Source organism: Pteropus alecto, unplaced genomic scaffold (genome assembly GCF_000325575.1).
Source record: "Pteropus alecto unplaced genomic scaffold, ASM32557v1 scaffold113, whole genome shotgun sequence".
Taxonomy (NCBI): Eukaryota; Metazoa; Chordata; class Mammalia; order Chiroptera; family Pteropodidae; genus Pteropus; species Pteropus alecto.
In genome coordinates this window covers 3,978,626-4,003,411 of record NW_006433949.1, presented here as the reverse complement: position 1 = coordinate 4,003,411, position 24,786 = coordinate 3,978,626, and the positions used below count along the sequence as shown (strand labels likewise).

The following is a 24,786-nucleotide window of genomic DNA, read 5'->3' as shown; positions in this document are numbered from 1 at the left end:
AAGGTCTTGAGGAAATAGCACGGGCAGAGGCTGGCATTAGGACCTAAAAGGACTTGAGCATATTTTGCAGTTGTTTGCACCAAGCAGGGCCTGGGGTGGAGAAGAGACTGACTCTGCTTTGCAGTCACAGTACGGGGACCTGCTGCTATGACTCAGACTGCTGCTTCCTGAGGCTGCAGGCTGGGGTGGAGGACCACTCACTGCCCATCCAGCCCCACTCCTGGGACAGCAGCCTTGGCGTCTGGAGCTCACATCATGCTGGAGTGGGTCACTTGCCGAGCACAAGGCCTAGGGGAGGGGAATCCTGGGTTGGGATGGCCCTTCTGCTGGGTGGTAGAGTCTGGGGGCAGAAGCCAGAAGTTCTGATGTTCTCTGAGTCACGTGCTCTTAGGGCCCCAGATGGAAAAGTTATGGACATCTGAATACCTTGCAGACACTATGACTCATTTTTCTCGAAGACCAGGGAGTACTCACTCCTCTGCTTTGAAGACGGGATGATAAAATTAGTGGCTTCTGAGTGCAACCTTGCCTCACGCATGTGTGTCTTGATGTCCTGCCTACATTCCCAGTTACCTGAGTTAGCAGCTGTTATAGGCACTGATGCTAAGAGCTCATATGTAAGACCTCTTCTGGAAGTTTGCCCTTGGGTGACTGCAGCTACCTCACCTAGAGGTGTCAGGGAATAAGCCTCCCCATCCCCCAGGTGGCTCAGAGCCAGGGACCAGCTGGTACAGGTATGCAAAAGCCCAGCCTGCTTGCTGAAGGCAGACAGACTCTATGGTACAGTTCATGCTCCAGCACCTCCAGCCAGGTCAGGCTGAGACTAGAGTCCCCTGAAGCCACATCCTTGCTGAGCTTCTCCCCCATTCCCTGTCTGGCTTCCATCATAATGGAGTATGTTTCTCTTGCAGCAACTCCCTCCATAAATCACTGGCAAGAATACCTGTCTCAGGATCTGCTTCTAGGGAACCCAGCTCAGGACAGTAAATCAATAGCAGAATCCAGACTCTAGAGCCAGAGATAATTGAGTTCAGGTCCTGGCTCTGCTGCTTCTCAACTGTGTGGCTCTGGAAAAGCATCTAAACCTCTCTGATGGAAAATGAGGCTAATACAGTCATTCATTCAATGTGATATGACGTGTGAGGGCCCCAATCACATTGACGACTTGGGGATTCCTTCAAATCAGAATCTTTAAATAAGTTATTCAGCATTTTTTTTTCATCGCAGAAATGGATTTTCTATTAATACAAAGTATAAAAAGAAACGTACTCAAGCATATCACCTCTGTGGGTTGAAGGAAGGTCAAAGGGAAAATTTAGCACATTTCCTACTTTCCTATTGTTCTCATTTTTCTTTTCTCTTTTGGGATTTTCTGAACCAGCCAGCTTGTTGTGAGATGTGTAAAGGGTTTATATCAGGGTTTCTCGACTGTTGATATTTTGGGACAGATAATTCTTCATTTGGGGGCTGCCCTGGGCATTATAGGATGTTTAACAGCATCCCTGACCTCTACCCACTAGATGTTGATAGAATCCCCAGTTGCGACAACCAAACAGGTCTCCAGACATTGCTAAATGTTCCTGGAGTTGGGGGTGGGGGGCAAAATTACTCTCGGTGGAGAACCACTGGTTTATATAATAAATCACTCACTCCCAACCCATGAGACTGTGGTATACATCACTTGGTTTTAGAATGCCAGCAGTTGGCTGATATTACTAAAAGATTCAACAGATTATAAAACAGTCAAACAGGTTGATTTTCCTGGGACTTTCCAGGGTCGAGCCCTGGAAGTCCCATGTCCCAAGTGACCCAGGTTAGTCGAGGCAGGTCTCTGCTAGTAGGAACATTTCACATGTTCCAGTTAAGGTCACTGCTCACTTCAGGAGAATTGAGACCCATAGCATTTTCCTAGAAAGGTAAAGAGTGATGTGTGGAAACCTGAGTTAAGGAGCCCAAGAGTTCCGATCGAGAGTCCAGTGGTGTTTTGATGCACTTTATACAAGTGCCCTCTCCTCCTGCCTGCACTAGGCTGGCTGGACGTGCCTGCATCTTTCTTTCCGTGTAAGCTGTCACTTTACTATTTTTTGTTTAAATGAGTCATGTATTCTTTTATCCAGTTTTCCTCTGTGAATGGATCTTTTCACTTGGATTTCATATGTTCTTTGGTTCCTTTCTTGCCCTGTATTGTCTTCCTAGCCTGTATTCTTGCAGCAAATACATGGTTCGTTTGAAAATGTCCTGTTTTTGCAAAATGGCTCCAGCCACAGTTGACAAGGAGATAAAAGTGTGAAGTAAACCATGGTTGGTTTGAGCCACGGGGCACACTAGTTTTTCCAGCTCTTGAAAAACTGGGGAAATGACAAGTGCTGATGTTGCAGCTGCTACACAGTTCCTGGAAGCTTCAGGAATTTGTGCAACAGGCAGGATATTGGCAGGATGTAATTATGAGCATGCATTTCAGCAATCACAAGCTTGAAGCCTGAACTTACTTTTCCATTAATAGAAACACTTCAGTTTTTGCAATAATCATAATGGGAATTAATGGTCCCTTATAGACGTTCTTATCTATTCTAAGCAAAAATGTGAGTCTAATTACTTTTGTGTGTGAGGGATTATTATAACTCTACTGGAGGCTGAAGTGGAGATTGGATGTGATGATGATGATGATGGTGGTGGTGATGGTGGTGTTGATGGTGATGGTAATGGTGGTGATGATGATGATGATGATGATGGTGATGATGATATCACATACTGAGGGCTTACTAAATGCCAGACATTTTGCTAAATACATAACATGCATGATCTCATTTAATCTCTGTAACAACCATGGCAGGTAGGGTCTGCTATTATTCCCATGTTACAGATGAGGAAACAGAGGCCTTCGGGAGTAAATCGCTGACCCAAACTCTCATGATGAGTGGATCTGCTCCTCACACTCCCTGATCTCTCTGATTCAAGATCCCAGACTCTTAACCACATTTCACGGGCAAAAGGCCGGCCACACAGCACGGTGGCAACAAATGCCTGTCCCCCTTCTGCTTCTCCTTGAACTAAACAAGCAGAACAGAGGCGAGACTGATCTCGGCCTGACCCCTCCTCCCGCCTGCCACCCTCTCCCATCATCCTTTCTTGAACTGAGAGATGACAATTGGTTCTTTGTGCTCTGATAAACACCTCTCGGTCCTGGGAGCCAAGACGATGCTGGTCACTTTCTCCTCTCTCAGGGAAGTTGGGGGATGAGGCGGGGGTGCGTGTACCCCCAGCAGCCAATAAATCTCCAGCTTCCCCTCAGTGTCCTCACATGGAGAGAACAGTGCCGAGGATTTCCTGGTTATTTTTCATTATGCCACGGGAGCCCGGGATCTGATTTATAAGTTCAGACCCCCTGATACCCTTCCTCATTTTTGTTACTGAGTTTTCCTTCCTACGAATTGTAGGCCAAAGAGTTCAGCCCCACTGAGTTGTCAGCAGCAGGGGAAGGGCTGTTTTGATATCCTTCACCGAGAACCTATGGAGGCGTTTCTAGAAGCATTTGGCTCCAATAAGACACCAGGGGGAAACAAATTAAGACAAAACTGCGAGGTTGGGCCATTCAATGAAACGAGCCCCACGGCAAAGGGGGTCATGATTTGGTTTGGTGATTTTACAAGAAGCTTAAGGAGCCCTTCATGCAGTGACCTGCAAAAAGGAAAGCCGGGGCCAGGAGTAGGAAAAATAGAGAGAGAGCTTCGTGCCCTCCAGCAATAAATGTCCGAGCTGCCGGGTTCGGGGGTGGGGTCTTTGCAAAATGCTTATCTAGCCTTCACCTCCCTGTTTAAAAATCCTTCATTGGTTCCTCCCCCTTGCTCTCGGAATAAAAACTCTATCTCATGATGAGACGCCGCACACCGTTCCCTGCTCACCTCTCCTTCCTCCTCTCTCTCTCAGCAGCTCCCTCTTCAGGCCCAGACCTGCAGCTTCCTTGAGGCGTCAGCCTCTGCAGCAGGCCCCATGCCCACTCAATGACAGATCTTTGCACCGTACTGTTTCAGCCTGGATCTTTCTTGCACACATCTGCTAGGTCTCATTTATCTTTCAGGCTCAGCTCAGTGATCGCTTCCTCCTGGAAGCCCTCCCTGACTCCGCTCAAATCCAAAGTGCCACACCCTGCCCTTCCCTGTCATTCCACATGACATGCCGCATTGTGTTTGTCTGCTACCTGCCTGTTCCCTTGACCAGACTTTTAACTATTTGAAGGTAGTAGGGCTTTTTCCGGGTGGTTCCCTGTTTACACCCCCAGGGCTAGTACAGTGCTTGGCACATAGCAAGTGCTCAGTAAATATTTGTTGGTGGAATAGATCTCAAAAGCATCCTCTGGAGGGGAAGTGGTTCTTGCCAACCCAGGGCCCCGAGAACCTGGTTCCCATCTACGTGGGATCATCTCTAGGAGGCAATTTTGAGGAATCGGGATGCGTGGAATGATTTTCGTACCTGCAGTGATAAGCGATGGGTTTACATACCTAGATGGTCAACACCTTGCTGGATGATGATAAGAACAATGATTTAAAAAAGAATTCTCACCCCGTTTTATTATACACCCCAGTGCTTCACACAGCACCTGGCATAGAAGAGGAAGGCAGTAATGCTTTATGTGTGCGTGAATGAATGAGTTATCCTGACTCTGCCCTCTGCGGTCTGTGTGATTGGGCTGCTTACTGAGCCTCGGTCTTCTTGACTTCGAAATGGATGCAGCTACATTCATCACTCACGGCATTGTCGTTGAAAGCAAACAGGTCATGTAAGAACGCCTGGCCCAAAGCTGGCATTCGTTTAATATTTCCTCAATTGGACGTCAGGGGCCAGGTTTTTAAAACGTCCCATTTGCACTGTAAGGAAAGGCTGTGTCCTGCTCAGATGGATTGCAAAGCGAACTAATGTGGGACGAGAGAAGGTAGGAGAGATCAAGGATTTGGGTTGCTCAGAGCAAACTTTTGATAAATTGGTTAGAATCAACCAGTGAACTATTTGAAATGGACATGACCGTCTTCATCAGCAAGAGTCTCGAGCTTGTCCCTCCTCTGGGAAGACTAGTTATGACCCCAGCCCCATGCCAGGCCCTGGGTTTGAGTCAGCTCCACAGGGCTGCTGGAGCCATGACAGATCCATTAAGGAAACAGCAGAGCTGCTCATAAAGGGGCCATTTGTCCCCAGAGTTCCCCAGGCAAGATCCATGGAAGTCCAGTTTGCTTCTGGTCATATTCCTGTCCCCCACCCTCACATGGAGGAGGAGGGAGGGTGGAGAGGGACATATTTGCAGCTCACATGCTTGAAGGGTTACAATGATAAGAAATAGAAATAATTTTTCAAAAAAAAATTTTCCATAGACACTTAATGCTCTTACATCAGGAGCAGTCGACAGGTTTTCCCCTTTTCTTTTCCTCCTTCTCGCTCCCCCATCTCTCCAGCATTTATTCAGCATGTTATGCACCAGCCACCAGGCCAGGAGCTAGAAGGGGGGCCGGTGGGAAAGAGAGCGGCAAGGATGAGAAAGACCCAGATCTTGCCCTCCAGATAAATTCACATATTTAATTTTCAGACGGAGACGATGTCTCATTTAGCCAGCGGCTCCTCTGGGGACGGAGAAGTTCCACGTAAGCAACTTTTCTCGATAACTGAAGCTTATCCTATTAGCCTTGGAAGTTGAAAAAAAAAATGAGCCATTTTCCATGAAAGTTTTCAATAAATCTTTTCCAAGTTTCTAGGCTATACGTGGCCCGCCTGGCATTCTCTGTGTGCACTCGGTGTGTTCAGCCCCGCCGGCAGCAACCTTGACCCTTGCCGGCCTACTTGGGCATTGCTTGGTCATTTTCTCATTTGATCCTCATTGCAGTTTGACAGTTAGAGCTCAGCAAGAGACAGTTAGTTTGCAGATAGACCTCAGCAAGGCAGACGGATATCCCCTTGGTCTGAGGAGGGTAGATAGAACTCTTTGTAATTCAAGCTCAGGTCGGCCTGATTCCGAAGCTCAAGCTTTTCTACTTCTGGAACCAGGGACGGTGTTTCTTTGTGCCTGGGGGTTGCTCAGAGCCTCTGTCCTAAGTCACGGTGCTCCTCTGGGCTGCACGTCTGGGGCTGAGATTTGTCCGAGGTCATCAGCTGTGCCCTCCCCAGCTCTCTTTTTCCCTCTTGTGAAACCAAGCACCTGGAGAACCAAATTTATTAAGGACTGTGGGCTAATGCCACACACAAGGGATGGCGAGTAGAGGGTTTGGTCGTGGGGTGAAAGCTTTAGGACAGACCACGTTAGTGTTCTGAGCCTCTTGCAATAATCTCGGTGGGCTCCTCTGTTTTTATAGACCTTGAGACAAGGATTCAAGGGCAAACGGTTGGTTTATTGGCGAGACAATCCCAGGCCACACCAGCGGTGGAGGAGAGAGACTGGGAAAGAAAGGCCGCCAGCACAGGTGCCTCGAAGAGCAGTCATGGCAGTAGGCAGCTGGCGGCCAATCCCACGTTGGAACACCTCTGACTTGTCCCACCCAAGAGAGAGGAGACTAGGATATTCATTACCCAAATCCCAACATGGTTGTTTCGAGGCTCCAGGCATTCCAGCCAGCAGAGGCTTGCCACACAAACTAGCAATAATAATGATAACTACCATACTGAAAAGGCTGGTACCTGCTCCTTCAGGTTTTTGTCCTAGGCATCTTACTTGTGTCTTATCATTGGTCCTCACTGAGCCCTGTGAGGCAGATGCTATGACTGTCCCTGCTCAGAGCAGGGCAGCGACTTATCCAAATTGTCACAGCCAGGAAGTAGCGGTGTCAGGACTTGACCCCAGATTTGTTGTGTGTACTATCCTGACCTCATTTCCCCCATTTTTTGTTGCGGTTGGGGGGATGCTGTATCCTGCAAGGTTTAGGTTCCCAGACGTATCTGGGAAGCAGAATGTGTCCCTCTTATGGTTCTCAAACTCGGTAATAAGCTTGCTAGAAATTCGTGTTCACTTACTGAATCAGAACCTCGGAGGGTGAGCCTTGGGGATCTGATTCTGAAGCAGGTGGTCTGCCGATAAATTGTATGCTAGTAGCTCTTTCTTCCTTGGGCAATGAGAAGGAAAAGTCTAATTTGGGTGGAATCGTGCATATTTCCCACTGGAAAAATGATTTTTTGTAAGTGGGTCATAGAGTGTCTGCATTGTGGAAACATCCGGCCCCAGTCCCTGTACCCCTTTCCCTCTGTCGTCTGGTCGATTTCAGCCCTAAGCCAATCCTGCTGACTCGATACGCAGGTCCTAGATGTGTGTGTGTTAGTTCTTGACATCGGAACGTCCGTGCAAAGGCGAAGTGTCTGGGCATCGGAGATGGTTCTCTCGGGCTTTCTGCATGAGCCGTGGTTGTGCTTCCAGTCCTAGCACTGCCCTGTGAAGCTCCATCTCCCACCCCTCAGCCAGAGGTGAAGGAGGGCTTTTCCGTCACTGCAAGAGAAAGCAACAAGGGGCTTGCCTGCCTGTCTTGTCCTGATTCAGATGTGGACCAAAGGTTACGCTGAATGGCTGGCCCCAGCTCGCGGTGCTACCGCGATCACAGATGGGCTTCTTCACCTCTGCACGTCATCCTTGCGGTGGGCTTGTTCGAGAGGACTCGTAGGTGGGGGGTGGCTGAAAGGAACAAATTCTTTCTGTAAGCTTCCAGGGTGGAGTCGAGCTATTTCAAACAGGACAGCATGCAGAAGCTTCTTGGTTCAGCTGTCCCCAACTCAGAGCTTCCCAAACATCCATCTGACTGTGTCACTGTCCAAAGCCTCTAGTGGCTTCCGGTGCTATGGAATCGGCCACTGGGAGCCCTGCCCGCCTCTCCTTCTTCCTGTCTTGTTCTCTTCCCTTCAGCCTTATCGACCCTTAACTTCCGACCCCTGAATCCCCCAGACTTAGTCTTCGCCCCAGCCTTGGCGCCCGTTGGAAGTGCTGACCCCACTCCCATCCCATTTTCCCTGTATTATTTTTCTCTGTGTGTGTGATCTCAGCTCCCCTGCAATTAGCCGATGTTTGTTTACCCTTTTATTATCCCATAGTGGCTTCATCTGCCTTGTTCAGTGCCTGTTCCAGGACCCGGTTAAGTGTTTGTTGAAAAGCGGAAGGCTAGCTTTGAATTCTGCAGAGCTTCGCATCAGGGTTTCGACGTAACACGGGTCATCATCTCCCTTGGAGCTGGGACCTTTGCTACAGGTCTGAGGGTCTGGGGGCCTTAGAGGAAAAAAAAGAGACAAAGTCAGTTTGCAGTAACGTGGGATTTTTATTTTACTTGCGAAGTCGGGCAACCGTAGTGCGAAGAGCAAGGTGACATCATAGGCTTGTCTCAAAGAAGGACTCAGCTGTTTATAGACCCCAGAAACTTCCCCTTTATTAACCCCGAGATGTGAAAAAAGAAGAGGCATCTGCCCGGTGGTTAGAGCGGGTCTGGGGGTCCCTGTCTCCTACTGGCTATTTGACCTCGGGCAAGTTTTCCAAGTGTGTTGAGCCTCAGCTTCTATAAAACGGGGGTAATAACAGTTCCTACTTTTTAGCGTTGCTACGAGGGTTGAGTAAATTGAGTAAAGCCTCGAGAGCATTGCCTGGTCCATCGTAAGCATTGCAGAAGTGTGAGCTCTTGTTTCTCTGAGTCTCAGTCTTAATGGCATTCATGACCTCCTAATGTTTTCATCGTAAGCATTGCAGAAGTGTGAGCTCTTGTTTCTTTGAATTCTGCAGAGCTTCGCATCAGGGTTTCAATGTAACATGGGTCATCATCTCCTTTGGAGCTGGGACCTTTGCTACAGGTCTTAATGGCATTCATGACCAGTACCACCTCCTAATGGTTTGCAGCCACCTTACTATCTTAGCCAAGGGGCCAAGAGGCGATTTTTTTTTTCAACCATCGAGACTTTTGGGTGCCAAGAGCTGCCCCCACTTTCTGAAGATTCCAGATCGTCTAAGCCAGCTTTTTCCAGTCTCACTCAGCCATTTGCTTACCACTCTATCATGGTTTTGTCATATTTACACAGCAGCCCTGCATGTATTTATTTACTATTTACGGCCTTTTTAACTTAAGTAATGTTATCGAAAGATGAAAACATATCTTATTATCATGAGTGAAAAATCAGCCTCACTTGCCATGAATATAAAGCGACCAGAGAAATTAGACATTCAAATGGAAAAAATAAATATTAAATTCTCTGTGGATACTGTTGTCCGTCCAAATCTGGGACTGGAGTTAGCACGTGGTAGAGAGATGTAAAGACACGTTAGCACGTGAAACCTCCCCGATGCAATCGGAGCGAGGGAGAAATGGAGGTGGACTCACGTTCTCACGACGTGATGCGGCATTTTTTGTGCTGCCCCTGTCTCTCCGTGTACTCCTCTGCACTCCCGGTGGCCCCAGGTCTGACTCCATATCAGAGAAGAATTCAGAGCCCTTTAGGTCCGTAAAAGACTGAACACAAGAAAAATTGGGAAAACATGCACAGACGTTCCAAAACCATCACCTAGACCAGTGGTTCTCACACTTGAGTGCGTCGGACTCACCCAGAGGACTTGTTAAAACACGTTGCTGCCTCACAGCCCCAGAGTCTCTGATTCGTCAGATCCGGAGCCCAGAAGTTGCATTTCTAAAAAGTTTCCAGATGGTGCTGATGCTGCTGGTCTAAGGACTCCACCTTGAGACCTTCCGTGCTAAACTAATGGGGAGAATCAATGTCAAGTCTATGGGCGTTCGAACCATTCTGTCAAACAGAACTATCAAACTCATAGAGAGGAAGAGGGTCGAAGGCAAATCTCAGGTTCCCACTTCTCTGTATAGAGTATGTTAACATTAAACCTTTATGCAGCCTGAGAGCAACTTTATTGGCAAAGGTGTTGGCCGTTGGAAGGTAGGCTGGGTGCACACAAAAATGGTCAGGGGATCCAAAAGAATATGGGTGAAGCACTGATATCATCTGCCATGGAGTGTATCCATCCTATTGACATAAAATTCTAAAAGAAAGTCAAAACTGGGCATAATAACTTGGAATTTTTATTATCTTTTTCCAGTTACGCAATGGTATGGGGAAGGGTAAGGTGACATCTTAGACATGTCTCGAAGGAAGACATTTTGACTCTAAACTCTTAAACTTATTACCTTTGGAACTTAATACCTATTACTAGTCTCATCCTAATTGGAAGTCTTGGTTGGCTGTCTCCTATAGCGAGAGCCTTTATGAAGAATGAGCGGCCAGCTTTGGCAGCACTAACCCGGGGTGTCTGCCAAGACAAGTCAGTTAATTTTAGTTTTTCCATCTGTAAAATGGGAATGATAGTAATATCCATTTTGTAAGGTTGTTATCAGATCCAGTGGCATAGTATATGTAAAATACTTAGTGCAATGGCTGGCAAATGAGTCTTCAGGTAAATGGTAGGTGATCATTAGGATTGTATGGTGATGATGATAAATACAGACTGATGGGGGAAAATGTCTTTCAAAGCATGAAGTGGGCGCTGTTAGTGAAACAGTTGCTACCCATTCTTGGGACACCCAGGACTGACCTGTAAGTAAGGGTGGGATGGCAGCAAACTCTATCCAGAGTTAATTTCCTGGGTGCCAGGGATATGCCTTTTTAGTAGCTGCCCATCTTATCTCACATCTTGGTATCCACAGTACTCAGAGCCTTCCGAACCGCTGGCACATTCCATCCATCCACCCACCCATCTGTCCATCCCTCCACACACTCACTCACCCACCCACCCATCCATCCACCCACTCATCTATCCGCCCACCCATCCATCCACCCACCCGTCCATCCACCCACCCATCCACCCACCCACCCATTCACTCACCCATCCATCCACGCATATTCACTCACCCACCCACCAACCCATCCAGCCATCCAGACATCTGTCCATCTATCCATCCATCCATCTCCCTTCCCCTCTGCCGCCATCCATCCATCCACCCACCCGTCCATCCACCCACCCATCCACTCACCCACCCATTCCATTCACTCACCCATCCATCTACGCATATTCACTCACCCACCCACCAACCCATCCAGCCATCCAGACATCTGTCCATCTATCCATCCATCCATCTCCCTTCCCCTCTGCCGCCATCCATCCATCCACCCACCCGTCCATCCACCCACCCATCCACTCACCCACCCATTCCATTCACTCACCCATCCATCTACGCATATTCACTCACCCACCCACCAACCCATCCAGATATCTGGACATCTGTCCATCTATCCATCCATCCATCTCCCTTCCCCTCTGCCGCCATCCATCCATCCATCCATCCATCCATCCACCCATCCATCCATCCATCCATCCATCCATCCATCCATCCATCCATCCATCCATCTTTCTCTCTCTTTTTCTCTCTCAGGTTAAAGTGCCACAACAAATGCACCAAAGAAGCCCCGCCCTGTCATCTCCTGATCATTCACAGAGGAGGTAAGTATTTAAACCTTGCTGCCCTAGGGGTAGGAGTGGAGTGGGGGCTCCTGCAGGCCATCTGAGCAAGGAGTCCTGTCTGGGCAGATTCTGCATACCTCCTGATGCCCTGATGCCTGCCTATCTCTTTTTTTTTCTCTGATTCTCTTCTTCCTGACATCTGTCTCCTTAATCCAGCCCCCATCCCTGCTCTTCCTATTTCTTGCCTATTTACGATACTTTAGCCCCAGATTCATTTCTTCCTCCCTAAGTCTTTTTCTGTCATTCTCGTCTCTAATCTCAATGTCTATCCTTCTCTCTTTCCCTCAATTTCATTGCTTTTCCTTCCCACTTAAAAAGAGTGCTGAGTGTGTTTTCATTATGTGCTCTTTAGACTCAGTCAACTGACCCTGCAGAAGTGGGCATGGGGAAGGGTCTGGCTTGGACCTGTTGGTTTGGGCCATCTGTGTTCTGGCCCCTGGCGCTCTCGGAGTGTCTAGGCCAAACCGTCCAGGCAGAGGGGTAGCAGCTACCTATGGGACAGCCACTACCAGCTGTCTCCTGTAAAAAAGCAAGACAATTAGATGGAAGGAAAGACTAGAAAGAAAGGCCAGAGACTCCATAGGAGGCACCTCCTTGGGAGGCCTTACAGTTCACCCTTCAAAATAGTTGCCCCGATTCTTATCCTGTGGGGCAGCTATCCCCAGACTCCATCGTCCTCACTGCAGGTCATCCACTGGGGAACTCTCTAGGCCTGTGCTGTTCATTACAGGAGCTATTAGCCATATGTATTTAAGTTTAGATTAATTAAACTGAAATAAAAATAAAAATTGAATTCCTCAGTCATACCAGTTACATTTTAAGGGCTCATTAGCCACATGCGGCTACCATATTTGCATTGTGAATATAATGAACACTTTCAGCATCACAGAAAGTTCTCCTGGGCATTGCTGGTCCAGACACTTGCTATTCGAAATGTTGGTCCAAGGACCAGCAACCGGAATCACCAGGGGGGCGGAGGGGAGGGGGCTTGTTAGAAATGCACGCTTTCTGGCCCCATTCCTGACCTTTCGCGTCAGCAGCTGCATTTTTAACGGGATCTGCAGGTGATTTATGCACTCCAAAGGTCACGATTGCAGCTCTAGAGTAGGAGTTGCAAACTCAGATGCCTTCCAGGGCCAGGCAAGTACCCAAAATGAGAGAAGCTGGCCCGATGGGCGTGAAAAGTGGAAAGAGCATCCCAGTGGCATCTAGAGAGAAGAGCCATGCCAGCAACTATGCGAACCCGCACTGCAGCACTTCTCAGGTTTCGAAGACAAGCCCCAATGGTTTTATGTGCCAGATGCTTATTTTAAAATGTTAGCTACTTATTAAAAGTTTAAAAAGCTGGCCAGCTCCTTCCCACCCTCCGTCTACAGGCTGGGTGGAGCTAAGGCTTCCACTTGGGGGTACAGCGACTTGCTAATCAGAGACTGAGTCCCACCTGGTCCTCCCACTGTGCCCCTCCCAGCGCCCTGACCTCGGTCAGTGCCCACTCAGGGGAGTCGGCCCTGTTTCAGAAGGAACCCAGAGGAAACCTAAAGAAGGAGGCAGATGGTTGCGGGAAGGGCCGGGGTGCGCTCTTGGTTTCCGACGATCTCAGCTTTGCTGATCTCCACGACGAGGGGAAAGTGCAAGTGAAGGGAAAGTCTTCAGGTCTCTTCCGGTGCCTCGTCCCACTCCACGTCCTCAATTAAGAGCCATCTGTTCCTTGAACAACTGTACACACTCAACGAGGCTGTTTAAAGCCTGAATTCTCACCGTCCGCGGGTCAGCTTCACTGGGGAAATCGCCTCCTGCCGGCTCCCACGCCCTTGTTGGTTCCCCCGGAGCCCACTTCCCACATGGGACCACAGCCGCCTGCTGGAGAGACCCGCTGTCAGGGGCTGACGTCTGGGGAAGGGCTCCCTTCCACCCCCCTTCACAGCCGTGCCCCTTTCATACCTACAAAGCACATGGAACTTTGCAGAAGTCCGCCAGCTTCTCGCTGAGCGCCCCCCCCCCCACTTGTTAGTAGAAAGTTGGAAATACGGTCGGTTTCCATGGTGATGGCAGGCTCAGGCTAAGCTGAGAAATGAAATCCCTGGGTCAGTCCAAAGGTTTAACTTTTCTACCAACACTCCTGCCCCACCCCCACAATACAAAACAGCTCATGAATACCACCACCAGGCATCAAATTTGAATGTGAGCGGCTCATCCTCCCCACCCCCACCCCCACAGTGGTCCCTGTAAGTAGTAGAATAACGGAAGGGTCGCAGGAAGAGGGCCTTGGATGATGTGGTTTGGATCAGGAAGCATTTATGTAGCATCTGCCACGTGCCCAGAATTTTGTGCGGCTTTTGGATGATGCAGTAGAGACGGCTGGGAGAGCCAAGCCTTCCCTTCAGGGACCCAAGGTGGCCTTGATTGGGACAAATGTGTTTTGACGTGCGACAGGCTGCTCAAGCCTGAGGAATCCCGCAAGTAACGAAAGGTGAGCCGATGGGGACAGGGATAGGTGGCCATAGCTTGTCCACTGATTACAGGCCCTGAAAACTCGGGAACCTCTTGTGTATCCAAGGAGGTTAATTCCGAGGGGAGCACCAATGTGAGAGCTTCAGTTTTATTACTATAATTTGTCATTGTCAAGTCTTAGATTGACAATATGGAAAAAAAAAAAACATACACACAGAAAACACTCCATGTCTCTACTGTGACACAACAACTATTGTTTTCAGTGAATTTCCTTCCGGTCTTGGGTGGGCCTTCGAGGTGGGTGTGAGCTCTGCCCTCTCCTGACATAATACTATAAAGCCAAAGTGATACTTAAACTCCCAAATCGCTGTTTTTACCCCTACGGATCCAGCAAGGTTAGTCCGGACAGAGTCGGTCCCATGTGACATCAACAACCCGCTGCGAAAGCCACCCCGGTATTCGGACCTGCACATCAGTCAGACGCTCCCCAAAACCAACAAAATCAACAAGGTGAGGCTGGGGTTCTGCTGGGTCGGGGCGAGCCAGGGCTGCTGCCACGGGAGGAAGGTTCTGGAAAAGGCCCCGGTGGAGTGATCTGGGCGCCCTGCCCTCACCTCCGAGGCCCCTGGGCTCTCCGAATTCTGTGCGGTTGGTGTTGAGTCAGGGTTGGGGGGCATCCAGCCATCCGTGGAGAGTGAGTGTGCCAGGAATCTGTCTAATCTAGGGAGCAGACCCATGGAAATGAGAATGAACGAGTGTGTCAAGGAGGGCACCGCAGGGACAGCAGGAGAGCCTGAGAGGGGTTCCTTGGTGGTCCAGACCCCAGACTCTGCTCTTTGAGATGTTTCTCCATCTGCCAGGATTTGCTTTGCAGATGGCCCCGGGCTTTCTGACACATCTGTTGAATCAAACCACCGAGGGGCCGGGATCTATTTCTGAGCTCCTGCCGGAGACTGGGTGGATGGATTCGGGTGGGGGCCCTGAGCCGTGTAGCCAGTTTGCGTGACGTCCAGCTGGTCCTCAGGGGGTGGTCAGCAGTGGGGCCCCTCTGTGCATCTTTCTTTCCAGTGTGGCCTGGAAATTTCCAGTGTGGTTTCCACATCCTTTATTTGTTCAGACTAGATGAAAGCGATTCTAGGTCTGTTTCCAGCCGCATGGTGGAAAGCAAAACCTGTGCATGCCAACAGGTGGCTTCTCAAGGCCCTCAGTGTCTTCTGCATGGTGTCGAAGGTAGATAAAGTATGGATCAACTCAAGTGCATGGCAGGTCACCAGCCCGTGTTCGGGACCTGGATGGGCATCATGATGGCTGTCTGACTTCTCACTGGCAAGGCATAGTCTCACTTCTCTGCTTAAGGCTGGGGAGGGCATGCCTCCCTACCCCCGATCTATTCTCCATACAGCAGCCAGAGTGATTCTTAATGAATATAATTCGAATGGTGTCACCCTCTGCTTAAAAACCATCCAGTGACTTTCTGGTACATTTAGAAAACAAACTATTGCTGTAGCCTGCCAGGCCATGCATAATTTGGTCCCTCCCTCCATCTCTGACCTCCCTTGTCGTGCCTCCCCGCCAAAGCCCATATGTTCTTTTTCTCTCCTGCTGTCACCCACCATTTTTACTACCAGATCTCAGTCATTCACCATCTGGCTCCTCGTGGCATCATCTTAGCAGTTGAGAGCTTGGCCTCTGAAGTCAGACCTACACCCAGCCTTGACCTCCTGCATTTATCAGCTGAGACTCTGAGCAAGTAACTTAATGTCTCTGAGCCTCAGTTTTCCTCTGTGTAAAATGGGTGTGTTCCAGGTATCTCCTGCTCGAACAAACCACCTCCAACTTATTGGTGTACAATGACAGCCCTTTAATTATGCTCGTGGAGTCTGTGTGTCCTCCGGGATTAGGGAGGGGGATGGGGGGATGTTTTCTCTCTGTTCCATGATGTCTGGGACTCAACTGGGAAAATTCACATAGCCAGAGGCTGGAATCATCTGCAACAGGCATTGGAAAACTATGGCTTCCAGGCCAAATCTGGTTTACCACCTGTTTTGGGAAGTAGAATTGTATTGGAACAAGCCACCCCCATGTTGTCTATGGGTGTTTTCGAGCTACAGTGGCAGAGCTGAGTAGTTCCAGCAGGGACCACATGGCTCACAAAACCCAAATATATTTACTGTCGGGACATTTCAAGAAAAACGTTTGCCAACCCCCGATCTAGAGGCTCCTTTACCCACAAGTCTGCTGCCTGAGCTGGGACGGGTTGAACACTGAGCTCAGCAGGTACTTGATAGGAGTACGTCCATGTGGACTCGCCTAGGGGCTTGGACTTCCTCACAGCATGGCTGCTTCAGCGTCATCTGGCTTTTTACATGGCAGCTCAGGGCTCAAAGAGCGACTGTTTTAGCAAACAAGGTGGGCACTACATGGACTTTTATCACCTAGCAGTATAAGCCCATGCATTGCCTTGGCTTGCCACTAGCCAAGCCCTGGCAGCGTCAGTTCTGACATATTCTACCGATGGAAGTAGTCACAGCCTACACAGATGCAAGGGCGGGTGACTTAGATCTCATCCTGTTGGTGGGAAGAGTCCAAGGAATTTGTGGCCACGTTTAAGAATGTCCGAGGGGGATAATAAAAGCGCCACCCTCAGAGACCTGTTGTGGGGTGAAATGAAATCATTCACATTGAAAGCTCTTTGCGTAGTTCCTTGGCACATGGTACGTATCCAGGGAATTCTGGCTGTTATCATTAGCTTAAATCTTGGGGCTTCCAATCAAAATGTCAAGCTCCATTTTTCCTTTGTTATTTGCAAAAAATATATAAGTCTCTAGGAGAGGGGATTCCCACCTCTGGAAGGAATGAGGGGGCTTAAATGGGGAGGCTCCTAAGAAGTAACTGTGCATGCTTCTAACCCATCCTGTGCTTTGTGGCATCTTGGGACAAGGAGCTCAGAGCCATCTCAAAACCTTTCTCTGGCTTTATAGGCACAATGAACCTCTTGGTGTCAGATGGGTCAGAAACGTGGGTCAGACTGTGACACTGTTCTGCTTGTCTGCCAGCAGGAGAATTTGATAAGAGAAATAAATGGACCTCTGCTTAGGAAGCGGCTTTGACGTGAAGGTGGACAGGCTCTATCACAAGGCCGGGTTACTTTTCCCCCCTCTTTCTCTTCTCACTGGCTTCACGCAGATTCTTTCTGTCAGGCAATGATGTGGTTAGGGCAATAGATTTCTGAGCCAATTTGGTCTGAAGGTTCCGTTTTCCTTGCTGTCTCCTCCCTTGTCTAGCTCAGTCAATCCAGGCCCACAGAAGCCCAGCTTTTTCATCCGGCACGATGGTTAGAGTGCGCATCTTGGAGTCAGAGGGCCTGGGCTTGAAACTTGGTTCTTTCACCTGCTGGATGATCAGAACAAGATCTCCCTGCCTCGGTTTCCCCCTCCGTAAAATGGGTAGTATAATAGGAGATATTATGAGATTGTGGAGAGGACAGTGATATGCGTAAAGAATTTAGTCCAACATTGGAGACTCGGGGCATGGAAATAGCTTGATGATGATAGACAGAGGATGAGGAAGAGGAAGGAGAATAGAGAGAGAACTGAGAAGAAGAAAGAGGATGGAAGAGGGAGAGAAAGAGGAAGAGGGAGGTAGAGAGGAAGAGGAGGAAAAGGAAGAACGGGAGGAATAAACACGAGGCAGGAGGAGGAAGTGTAAGAGAGGGAAAGGGAAGAAAGAAGAAGGAAGAAGAGGAGGACGTGGGACAGAAAGGAGGTCAAGGAGGAGGATGGAGGAGATGGAGGAGGATGAGAGAATGAGGAGGAGGAGGGCGGAGGGACTGACGAGGATGGAGCAGCGGTGGCAGCATCTGCCGGCTCCTTGGGAGACCCGCCTGCGACACCGCGCTTCCACATCCAGGCGTCGCAAACCCCATCGGCCGTGGCGCCCAGGGCTGAAGCTCTGCCGACCGCAGGGAGCGCTCTGACGTGGCTGCCTGCTGCCTTGCTCTTTCCAGTCGACGGCAAGGAACCGAGACCCACCTCACTAACTCAGCAAAAAAAGAGTCGTCTGTTATAAGGCAAGACCCGGGGCCATAAGCGAAAGCAGAATCGCAGCCTAGGAGCTGGGCCTCATGCAACTGGACATGGAGGACGGACTTGCGCTCAGGCCAGCTCCTTGGACCTGCAGCGAGACCGTGGATCGTCCTTGGGTCCTCCGTTATGACAGCGACTCGGCAGCTGTCTGTGGGTCTGCTCTGGTCCGCTGCTGTCGGCTGGTTCCTCATCCTCTCCTTTCTCATCTTTTCTCTGTGTCATTGCATCTGCCGCCCTATAGTCCCTGCTCCTCATAGCCTCAGCTTATTCATTTTCCGGTTTATTGTGGCTTCTCTGTTCTCTCTGAACCTCATCTTCTCCCCACCTTTGGTCCTGATGCTTTCTGCCCTTCTTCCTATTGGCCCAGCTCATCTTCTCATTCAATAGCATCGGTCGCTGCCAACTGCCTTTATGTCCTGACTTATGGCCCTGTGTTGGAAGTGGGCTGCGGAGGTCAGAAAACTTGTATGGCTGTTTACAACTGTCCATTCACCCTAAAGTCTATTGCATTGGAGGATGGGGACAGTTTCCTTAGGAACAGCCCATGGGCGAGGCAGTGACTATCACCGCCATGTCCACATCAGTGCACAGCTGGGTGAAGGCGAAGCCTGGCTGACAGACAAGCTTCTGTTTGATTTCCCGTTTCAAATGCGAGTTGCTTATTACTTAGCACAACCTTGTGTTTCTGCTTCTGGGCTAAGGATTAGGACCTGGGCCACTAACTCTCTGTATGACTCCAACAAGTCACTCTCCATCTCTTAAGTCTCAGTGTCCCCATCTACAGAATGAAGGGGTTGGACCGGATGGTCTCTGAAGGCTGTTTCCACATCTTGGCTGTGCTAATAAGAAAGAAGGATGATGTCATTAGGTCTTTCCTACACGATCTGATGGAGTTCGACTTTCCCTCCAATGGAACACAGCCTCTAGCTGCTCATCCCACTGGGACACAGGCCTGGATCTGACCTGCAGAGAGAATTTCCCCTTCCGTCATAGCAATTCTTCCGGGGAAAGTGGGCATCTTTGGATGTTTCTGTGTGTTCACATCCGCCCTGAGCTGCACGGATGAGAATGACCTGATTCGTACCCTCCAGGAAGCAGAGAATCCCTTTCTCCATAAAGGCAGTTCTTCCTTCTGTTCCTCCCTTCTATCCATCTCTCTATCCATCTTCCTTTCCTTGTCATTCGTTCGTTCATTCATTCGTTCATGTATGTTACATTTTATTAGCCACCTCTTATGTTTTTCATTTCCGTGCCAAGTTCTTCAGATTCCAAGATAAGTAAGACAGTCTAGTAGGAGGAGGTGGATCCCCTGCCTCCCTTCCTGTCTCCTTATTCCACTCCTCCCACTCTCCTGCCTTCATTTCGGTATTTCTTCTTTCCTTCGTCTAGCACACATTTATTGAAGTCCACACTGTGCCTGGCACGTGGCTACTCCAGACCCTGCTTATATCCTGCTCTGGATCCTGGGCCTGCTGTAACAAATGTCCACAAACTGGGTAGCTAAAACGACAGACATTTGTTCTCTCACAGTTCTGGAGACCGGAAGCCTAACATCGAGGTGTCGGCAGGACCGTTTCCTCTCCGAGGCTCAGGGAGTATCTTTTCCATGCCTCTCTCCTGACCTTTGGTGGCTCCAGCAATCCTTGGGGTTCCTCGGCTTGCAGAAACGTCAGTCTGACGTCTACTTCCGTCTTCACACAGCGTTTTCCTCCGTGTACGCCTGTCCGTTTCTGTTTCCTATAAGGACACTCGACATTGGATTTAGGGCCCATCCTAATCCAGGATGATCTCATTTCAAGAGCCTGACCTTAATTATATCTGCAAACACCTTCTTCAAATAGGGTCTCATTCTGAGGTTCTAGGTGGACATTGTCTCTTGGGGGACACTATTTAACCCACTACACAGCTCCTGACCTCACCCCCACCGGGGCCGTTCTGAGGGTGCACATGCGGATTCCACCCTCGTCTTTGGATTTAGAGCAGGTTCAGGGGCCGGAGAGACACCGCTGGTTCCAACCGAGATGTGAGGGAGGATGCTGAAGGCTTCTCTCATGCTCTCTCTTGAGCTGTCAGGCTGTTGATTCTTTAATAAACACTCGGGAGGAGAGGTGTTAGGATGGGAAGAGTGCTCTGGGCACCTCAGCGTGGGGCTTTCCAAAATCAAAGAGGCCCAGGGAGTGTGGCTGTCACCTACATGGCTTTCATTATGTGGTAACCCTTCACGCTGGGGTCCAGACCGTGGATGGGTATTTGACTCCAGACACTGTTCCTTCCACAGCTGGATGCAACCTGGTGGGGATGATGAAGGAGGCAGGACTTGGGAAGGATCTGGGGGCTGAGGAAAGGAGGGCTGAGGATGCCAGAGTGGAGTCTCTTCCCCCTCAGCTCTCTCTCACTGCTGCGTCTCTGTCCCCTGCCCCCTGCCCTGCTTTCTTTCTGCAGGACCACATCCCTGTCCCTTACCAGCCAGACTCCAGCAGCAATCCCTCGTCCACGACGTCCTCCACGCCCTCCTCGCCAGCACCACCCCTCCCTCCCAGCGCCACGCCGCCTTCCCCCCTGCACCCTTCCCCACAGGGCACGAGGCAGCAGAAGAGCTTCAACCTGCCAGGTACCTCCGTGTCTGGGGAGCCGAGGGGGGTGTCGGGTTCGGGCCAAGGCCATTTTGGGGCCTGTCCATGCTTGAAGGCAGCGAGTCGAAGGCATGTGGATTAAGATTTGCCATCTGTAGGGCAATCGCCACATTTCGCCTTCCTTGATCTTTGGAGTTGCCAGGAGGTGAGTATTATCAGCTCCATTTTACAGAGGAGGAAACTGAGGCTCTGAGAGGTCAACGTGACTCTTAGAGACTCTGTTGTTTGGTTAGCAGCAGCCCAGTGTCTCCACCTAAGTCTGAGTCACTGAGGGCACCTCGTGCTCCGGAGCTGGCAGTTGTCTTATGAGCTAAATCCCTTGAAGTCGGCAGGGGGACCTGTGCCCAGCATCTCAGGCTACAGGCCCGAGCAGGGCTGCGTTCTGAGTGCTACTCCAGATGTCAGGATAGGGCTCCGAATGAGCAGGCTGGAGTTCTGGATTCACTATCTAGCTCGGTCGTGTCCCTGCCTTGGGACCTCTGACTTCAGCTTACTCACCCCTGAAAGGATGTAGGTGGGAGACAGGACCCCGAAGGTTTTTCTAGCTCACAAAGTCCAACTTGAGGTTCACGCACTGCCCAGGGCTGCCGTTTTTCCTTCTTCTTCGAATTGTCTCCTGGCCCTTAAACTACATGTATCCATTGACTTCCTTAACACGTGTTTAATGAACACCTACTATGTAGCAGATGCTGTACGAGGCACTATGTACGGAGCGGTGCACACACCAGACATGCCTTGTATGAGCTTCCTGTTGCCGCTGCAACAAATCACCACAAGCTTAGTGGTGTCAAACAGCACAAATTCGTTATCTTATACTTACGGAGCTCACAAGTCCAAATCCATTTCACTAGGCTGAAAACCAAGGTGTCAGCAGGTCCGGTTTCCTCTGGAGGTTCTAGAGAAGAATCTGTATTCTTGTCTTTTCTCAGCTTCTAGTGGCCGCTAACATTCCCTGGCTCGTGGCCCCATGCTACTCCAGCCTCTGCTTCTGTTATTACACCTCCTTTTCTGACTTTCTCTCTGCCTCTGATCCTCCTGCCTCCGTCTTATAAGGACCATTGTGATTGCATTTAGGACCCACCCAGAGAATCCAGAATAATCTTCCCGCCTCAGATTCTTAAATTAGTCACATCTGCAAAATCCCTTTTGCCATGCAAAGTAATGTAGTCACACTTTCCAAGGATTAAGCTGTGGACCTGGAGGGGGCATTATTCTGCCCATCACAGTCTCTGTTCTCATGGAGTTTATAGCTTAGTGGGACAGACAGGTGTTAACCCAACAAACATACGCATGAAAATAGAATTATAAATTGCGGTAAGGGCTTCGAAGGGAAAGAACGATGCTATGAGCAAATTCAAGAAGAGAACAAGTTTAATTTGGTAGGACAGAGGCAGCTTGAGTCGTGAAAATGCAGTGGAGTTGCCCAGGCAGAGAGAGGGGAGCACGTGCAAGGCCCCGCCACAGGGAAGAGCTGAAAACCTGTCCCACTGGCCTGAGTGCCGTACTCAAGAGAAAATGGCAGCAGGTGAGATTCTGGAGCTGCAGGGGTGAGGCATGGCTGGGCCTCGTAGGATGTGGCAGGAATTTAAATTTGGAGACACAATGGGAGGCAATTGAAAGGTTGAGGTAGGGGATGACTTGATTCCTCTTCCTTCTAGATCTTTTCTTTCAGAAGCCCCCTCAGGCTGCTCTCTGGGGAGGCCGTAGGTAGGGAGTCGGGGCTCCAGAGTGGAAGTGCCTTTAAAGCGGCCTCCTGGTCTCTCTGACCTCTGGTCATAGGAAGCCTCCCAGTCCCAGAGTCCTCTTCTTGCCAGAGAGCCAGGAGCCACTGGGGTGCATCAGCTGCCCCTTGGAGCTGCTTCTCCCTGGTGTCTGTCATCAGCAAGAACAGGGCTCAGAGTGATGTCCCATCCTCTCCCAGCCACTCCTTCCCTCTCAGTCATCAGGAACAGCTGTGCTCTGGCACAGGGCAGGGTCGAGGAGGGGGTTGACTCTGTGCATGCAGGCATTTGTGGGTGTCCCATTGCCTGACACCTGTCCCTTCTCGGAGCAGGGCTCACTCTCCGTTGCCCAGCCCTGCCTCCTCAACGGACTGTAACTGCCAGCTAACCTTTTCTGCAGACACTGAATCCCCCGTTCCAGCCCGGGAGGGAAGAGATCAGCTAAGCCTCTTGAGAACCCCGGCTAGTTTTCCTTCTTTTAATTTTAGCCCCTTGTTGACAACAAAATGTCTGCGTGCAGTGAGACAAACCTGGGTTACCGAACAGAAGAAAGGCCCCAGAAATCACGGAGGCTGCTTCCCTCCTAAAGCTTCGCTCTGTGACCTGGAATGAGTTGCTTCCCTCCCTGAGTCACCTCGTTTTCCCGAATCAAAAGTGCATCCATTTGGATTCCGGCAGCCAGGGAGAGGTGGGAACTGCTACGCTGAGAGAGAGCTGATTAATTCAACGAACGCTAGTTGCACACCCACTGTACAAGGCACCAAACCAAGTGCTTGCCAGGGATCCTGAGATGCCACGACTCGCTCTCCATCCTGGGGGAGTGTAATAATCAGTTCCAGCCTCGGAGGCAGCTAATGACTTAGCCCTTTGAAACTATCTGATTGTCTCTTAATTAAAACTCATTCTCGTCTGTTAGTAAGAGAGCTTACAATACTGAGGCCACACTTACTATGCATTCTTCTCTCACGTAATGATGACTTTGGCCCGGTAAGGGAGAGACTATCCTTATCCTCATTGTGTACGTGTGGAAACTGAGGTTGGCGACAGTCGCCCAAGCTCTGACAAGCAGCCAAAGCAAGAGCAAGGATTCACCCTTGCAGGATCAGCTTCTAGACCTCAGGCTCAGAAACACTGTGCTGATTCTTGGTGAGCCAGCTGTCAGTTGTGACTTGTCTCCGAATGAACAAAATAGTTTCTGGAAGTATCTTCACCAGTTCAGACTCATATCTGACCCCATCCCTGCTCACTGCTTTTACTTGGGGATATAAAGCTCTGTGTGACCTGTCCATTGCCCCTGATCCCCCTTGTCCCCCTGCTCCAGGCCCTCCACTCCATTGGAGTAAGTGGTAACATCAAAAACCTGAGGATTGTCTGGAAGAACTGGCCTGGAAGAGTGGACCGGAAGTGAAATGAATTGTGGGAGAATCAGCAGTGAAGTTGAAGAAATGTCTTGTATATATTTTTCCCTAAATACAGAGATTAATCCATTCTGGTAGGCAGAATAATGGTCCCTCAAAGATGACCACATTCTAATCTCAGGATCTGTTACTTTATATGGCCAAAGGAACTTGGCAGCTGTGACTAAATTAAGGATCTTGAGGTAGGAGGATTATCCTGGATGAGCCGGGTGGACACTAAATGTAATCACGAGGCTCCTTAGATGAGGGAGGCAAGAAGCTCAAAGACAGTAGAAGGCCGTGTGAAGACAGGAGCAGAGACTGGAGTAATGGGGCTGGGAGCCAAAGAGGCAGGCAGCGCTAACATCTGGGAAAGGAAGGAGTGAGTCCTCCTTTAAGTTTCCAGAAAGAACCAGCCCTGCTGACACCTCGATGTTAGCCCGTTAGGACTTACTTCAGATTCTGACCTCCAGAACAGTAAGAGAATAAATCTGTACTGTGTTAAGCCCCCAAGTTTGTGGTAATTTGTTACAGCAGCAACAAGAAAACTAATACAATGCTCAATGCAGAGAATTTGGAAAACACAGGAAACTCATGACGCTTTTTTTTTTTTTTTAAGCCACTGTCATCCCTTCCAAAAGGGAAAAAAAGTTAATATTTGAGATTACGGCTCTACAGACGTTTTCTGTGTGTGTTCTTATGCATTTGCCTAAAAAACGGGGATTGAGCTCAGGATGACTCTGTGAGTTGGGGTGCTCTGTTTTCAGGGAGTATCGAATGGGAGGGTTGGCTTAGGTGTTTAGAGTTCTGGTTTCTTTACGCATGTTCTCAGTCCTTTGCAGTCCGGGGTGTCTGCAGGAGTCTGGAAACCCTGGAGGGTGGGCAGAGAACCCACGTGGTGGCTGTGGGAGCCTCACTGGGTACCAGGAGGGGGAGCTCCAGGGAGGCACTCACTCTGGTCTTTCTTTCTCTCCCCAGCGTCCCACTACTACAAATATAAGCAGCAGTTCATCTTCCCAGGTGAGCCTCCTGTGA

The 24,786-nt window shown here is 49.7% G+C and overlaps 1 protein-coding gene across 1 annotated transcript in view; it reads left to right on the top strand.

The window, feature by feature from the left end:
- The window catches only part of KSR2 (kinase suppressor of ras 2), a 338,884-nt gene that overhangs the window by 257,879 nt on the left and 56,219 nt on the right, over positions 1–24,786 (top strand). The window contains exons 8-11 of the mRNA XM_006908594.3: positions 11,376–11,441; positions 14,299–14,425; positions 20,443–20,611; positions 24,730–24,771. Of these exons, the coding sequence (XP_006908656.3) occupies positions 11,376–11,441; positions 14,299–14,425; positions 20,443–20,611; positions 24,730–24,771 (404 nt within the window). The remainder of the gene's footprint in view (positions 1–11,375; positions 11,442–14,298; positions 14,426–20,442; positions 20,612–24,729; positions 24,772–24,786) is intronic.